We start from the raw sequence: 5,000 nt of genomic DNA on the forward strand, positions 1-5,000 counted from the left end.
GTGTGTGAATCCTGATGTGTGTGTGTGTGTGTTCAGGTGTGTGTGAATCCTGATGTGTGTGTGTTCAGGTGTGTGTGAATCCTGATGGTGTGTGTGTGTGCAGGTGTGAATCCTGATGTGTGTGTGTTCAGGTGTGTGTAAATCCTGATGGTGTGTGTGTGTGTGTGTGAATCCTGATGTGTGTGTGTTCAGGTGTGTGTGAATCCTGATGGTGTGTGTGTGTGTTCAGGTGTGTGTGAATCCTGATGGTGTGTGTGTGTGTTCAGGTGTGTGTGAATCCTGATGGTGTGTGTGTGTGTGTGTGTGTGTGCAGGTGTGTGTGAATCCTGATGTGTGTGTGTGTGTGTGTTCAGGTGTGTGTGAATCCTGATGGTGTGTGTGTGTGTGTGTTCAGGTGTGTGTGAATCCTGATGTGTGTGTGTGTGTGTGTGTTCAAGTGTGTGTGAATCCTGATGTGTGTGTGTTCAGGTGTGTGTGAATCCTGATGTGTGTGTGTTCAGGTGTGTGTGAATCCTGATGTGTGTGTGTTCAGGTGTGTGTGAATCCTGATGTGTGTGTGTTCAGGTGTGTGTGAATCCTGATGTGTGTGTGTTCAGGTGTGTGTGAATCCTGATGTGTGTGTGTGCAGGTGTGTGTGAATCCTGATGGTGTGTGTGTGTGTTCAGGTGTGTGTGAATCCTGATGTGTGTGTGTGTGTGTGTTCAGGTGTGTGTGAATCCTGATGTGTGTGTGTGTGTGTGTTCAGGTGTGTGTGAATCCTGATGTGTGTGTGTGTGTGTGTGTGTTCAGGTGTGTGTGAATCCTGATGTGTGTGTGTGTGTGTGTTCAGGTGTGTGTGAATCCTGATGTGTGTGTGTGTGTGTGTGTGTGTGTTCAGGTGTGTGTGAATCCTGATGTGTGTGTGTGTGTGTGTGTGTTCAGGTGTGTGTGAATCCTGATGTGTGTGTGTGTGTGTGTGTGTTCAGGTGTGTGTGAATCCTGATGTGTGTGTGTGTGTGTGTTCAGGTGTGTGTGAATCCTGATGTGTGTGTGTGTGTGTGTGTTCAGGTGTGTGTGAATCCTGATGTGTGTGTGTGTGTGTGTGTGTGTGTTCAGGTGTGTGTGAATCCTGATGTGTGTGTGTGTGTGTGAATCCTGATGTGTGTGTGTGTGTGTGTGTGTGTGTGTTCAGGTGTGTGTGAATCCTGATGTGTGTGTGTGTGTGTGTGTTCAGGTGTGTGTGAATCCTGATGTGTGTGTGTGTGTGTGTGTGTTCAGGTGTGTGTGAATCCTGATGTGTGTGTGTGTGTGTTCAGGTGTGTGTGAATCCTGATGTGTGTGTGTTCAGGTGTGTGTGAATCCTGATGGTGTGTGTGTGTGCAGGTGTGAATCCTGATGTGTGTGTGTTCAGGTGTGTGTGAATCCTGATGGTGTGTGTGTGTGTGTGTGAATCCTGATGTGTGTGTGTTCAGGTGTGTGTGAATCCTGATGGTGTGTGTGTGTGTTCAGGTGTGTGTGAATCCTGATGGTGTGTGTGTGTGTTCAGGTGTGTGTGAATCCTGATGGTGTGTGTGTGTGTGTGTGTGTGTGCAGGTGTGTGTGAATCCTGATGTGTGTGTGTGTGTGTGTTCAGGTGTGTGTGAATCCTGATGGTGTGTGTGTGTGTGTGTTCAGGTGTGTGTGAATCCTGATGGTGTGTGTGTGTGTGCAGGTGTGTGTGAATCCTGATGTGTGTGTGTTCAGGTGTGTGTGAATCCTGATGGTGTGTGTGTGTGTGTGTGTGTGTGTGTGTGTGTGCAGGTGTGTGTGAATCCTGATGGTGTGTGTGTGTGTGTGTTCAGGTGTGTGTGAATCCTGATGGTGTGTGTGTGTGTGTGTTCAGGTGTGTGTGAATCCTGATGGTGTGTGTGTGTGTGCAGGTGTGTGTGAATCCTGATGGTGTGTGTGTGTGTGTGTGTGTGTGTGTGTGTGTGTGTGCAGGTGTGTGTGAATCCTGATGGTGTGTGTGTGTGTGTGTGTGTTCAGGTGTGTGTGAATCCTGATGTGTGTGTGTGTGTGAATCCTGATGTGTGTGTGTGTGTGTGTGTGTGTTCAGGTGTGTGTGAATCCTGATGTGTGTGTGTGTGTGTGTGTGTTCAGGTGTGTGTGAATCCTGATGTGTGTGTGTGTGTGTGTGTGTGTTCAGGTGTGTGTGAATCCTGATGTGTGTGTGTGTGTGTTCAGGTGTGTGTGAATCCTGATGTGTGTGTGTTCAGGTGTGTGTGAATCCTGATGGTGTGTGTGTGTGCAGGTGTGTGTGAATCCTGATGGTGTGTGTGTGTGTGTGTGTGAATCCTGATGTGTGTGTGTTCAGGTGTGTGTGAATCCTGATGGTGTGTGTGTGTGTGTGTGTGTGTTCAGGTGTGTGTGAATCCTGATGGTGTGTGTGTGTGTGTGTGCAGGTGTGTGTGAATCCTGATGGTGTGTGTGTGTGTTCAGGTGTGTGTGAATCCTGATGGTGTGTGTGTGTGTGTGTGTGCAGGTGTGTGTGAATCCTGATGGTGTGTGTGTGTGTTCAGGTGTGTGTGAATCCTGATGGTGTGTGTGTGTGTTCAGGTGTGTGTGAATCCTGATGGTGTGTGTCCGTGTTCAGGTGTGTGTGAATCCTGATGGTGTGTGTGTGTGTGTGTGAATCCTGATGGTGTGTGTGTGTGTTCAGGTGGTGCGGATGAGAAAGCTAGCGCAGCAGATCGCTAACTGCAAACAGTTTGTGGAGAGATCGTCGTCCCTCATCGCTCAGGCGGATCAGGCTCTGAAAGAGACGGACCACGCCCGCTTCCTCCAGACGGCGAAGAGCATCTCCGAGAGGTGAGGAGACGGCCGGATTATTGACATGCAGTGAATCCGGCCAATCGTGGCGCAGCTTTTGAGACAACCCCTGACTTTCGGCACACAGCCTGAGTTGCAGTTTTGACACGCCGCCTACCTTTAGACACGCCCACTACTTTTTGACACGCCCCCTACCTTTAGACACGCCCGCTACTTTTTGACACGCCCCCTACCTTTAGACACGCCCACTGCTTTTTGACACGCCCCCTACCTTTAGACACGCCCACTACTTTTTGACACGCCCCCTACCGTTCGACACGGCCACTACTTTTTGACACGCCCCCTACCGTTCGACACGGCCACTACTTTTTGACACGCCCCCTACCTTTTGATACGCCCCCTGACTTTGAGCACGCCCCCTACCTTTCGATACGCCCACTACTTTTTGACACGCCCCCTACCTTTTGATACGCCCCCTGACTTTGAGCACGCCCCCTACCTTTCGATACGCCCACTACTTTTTGACACGCCCCCTACCGTTCGACACGGCCACTACTTTTTGACACGCCCCCTACCTTTCAACACGGCCACTACTTTTTGACACGCCCCCTACCTTTCGACACGGCCACTACCTTTTGATACGCCCCCTGACTTTGAGCACGCCCCCTACCTTTCGATACGCCCACTACTTTTTGACACGCCCCCTACCTTTTGATACGCCCCCTGACTTTGAGCACGCCCCCTACCTTTCGATACGCCCACTACTTTTTGACACGCCCCCTACCGTTCGACACGGCCACTACTTTTTGACACGCCCCCTACCTTTCAACACGCCCACTACTTTTTGACACGCCCCCTACCTTTTGATACGCCCCCTGACTTTGAGCACGCCCCCTACCTTTCGATACGCCCACTACTTTTTGACACGCCCCCTACCTTTTGATCCGCCCCCTGCCTTTGAGCACGCCCCCTACCTTTCGATACGCCCACTACTTTTTGACACGCCCCCTACCGTTCGACACGGCCACTACTTTTTGACACGCCCCCTACCTTTCAACACGCCCACTACTTTTTGACACGCCCCCTACCTTTTGATACGCCCCCTGACTTTGAGCACGCCCCCTACCTTTCAACACGCCCACTACTTTTTGACACGCCCCCTACCTTTTGATACGCCCCCTGCCTTTGAGCACGCCTCCTACCTTTTGATACGCCCCCTGCCTTTGAGCACGCCCACTATCTTTTGATACGCCCCCTGCCTTTGAGCACGCCCCCTACCTTTTGATACGCCCCCTGCCTTTGAGCACTCCCCCTACCTTTGAGAACTCCCCCTGCCTTTGAGCACGCCCCCTACCTTTGAGCACGCCCCCTACCTTTTGCTACGCCCCCTGCCTTTGAGCACGCCCCCTACCTTTGAGCACTCCCCCTACCTTTTGATACGCCCCCTGCCTTTGAGAACTCCCCCTACCTTTGAGCACGCCCCCTACCTTTTGATATGCCCCCTGCCTTTGAGCACGCCCCCTACCTTTGAGCACGCCCCCTACCTTTTGATACGCCCCCTGCCTTTGAGCACGCCCCCTACCTTTGAGCACTCCCCCTACCTTTTGATACGCCCCCTGCCTTTGAGAACTCCCCCTACCTTTGAGCACGCCCCCTACCTTTGAGCACTCCCCCTACCTTTTGATACGCCCCCTGCCTTTGAGCACGCCCCCTACCTTTTGATACGCCCCCTGCCTTTGAGCACGCCCCCTACCTTTTGATACGCCCCCTACCTTTTGATACGCCCCCTGCCTTTGAGCACGTCCACTACCTTTTGATACGCCCCCTACCTTTGAGCACTCCCCCTACCTTTGAGCACTCCCCCTACCTTTGAGCACTCCCCCTACCTTTGAGCACTCCCCCTACCTTTGAGCACGTCCACTACCTTTGAGCACTCCCCCTACCTTTTGATACGCCCCCTGCCTTTGAGAACTCCCCCTACCTTTGAGCACGCCCCCTACCTTTGAGCACTCCCCCTACCTTTTGATACGCCCCCTGCCTTTGAGAACTCCCCCTACCTTTGAGCACGCCCCCTACCTTTGAGCACTCCCCCTACCTTTTGATACGCCCCCTGCCTTTGAGAACTCCCCCTACCTTTGAGCACGCCCCCTACCTTTGAGCACGCCCCCTACCTTTTGATACGCCCCCTGCCTTTGAGCACGCCCCCTACCTTT

The 5,000-nt window shown here is 52.4% G+C and overlaps 1 protein-coding gene across 5 annotated transcripts in view; it reads left to right on the forward strand.

Annotated features, from left to right (window-relative positions):
• mid1 (midline 1) overlaps positions 1-5,000 on the forward strand; it is a 62,351-nt gene that overhangs the window by 38,734 nt on the left and 18,617 nt on the right. For all 5 annotated transcript variants that reach the window (XR_013816810.1, XR_013816811.1, XM_079820815.1 and 2 more), the window contains exon 5: positions 2,678-2,826. Coding sequence is in view for 3 of the 5 variants with exons in the window: in XM_079820815.1 (XP_079676941.1) it covers positions 2,678-2,826 (149 nt within the window). In the remaining 2 variants the exon portion in view is untranslated. The remainder of the gene's footprint in view (positions 1-2,677; positions 2,827-5,000) is intronic.

Source organism: Gobio gobio, assembly GCF_949357685.1.
Source record: "Gobio gobio genome assembly, chromosome: 7".
NCBI classification, from domain to species: Eukaryota; Metazoa; Chordata; class Actinopteri; order Cypriniformes; family Gobionidae; genus Gobio; species Gobio gobio.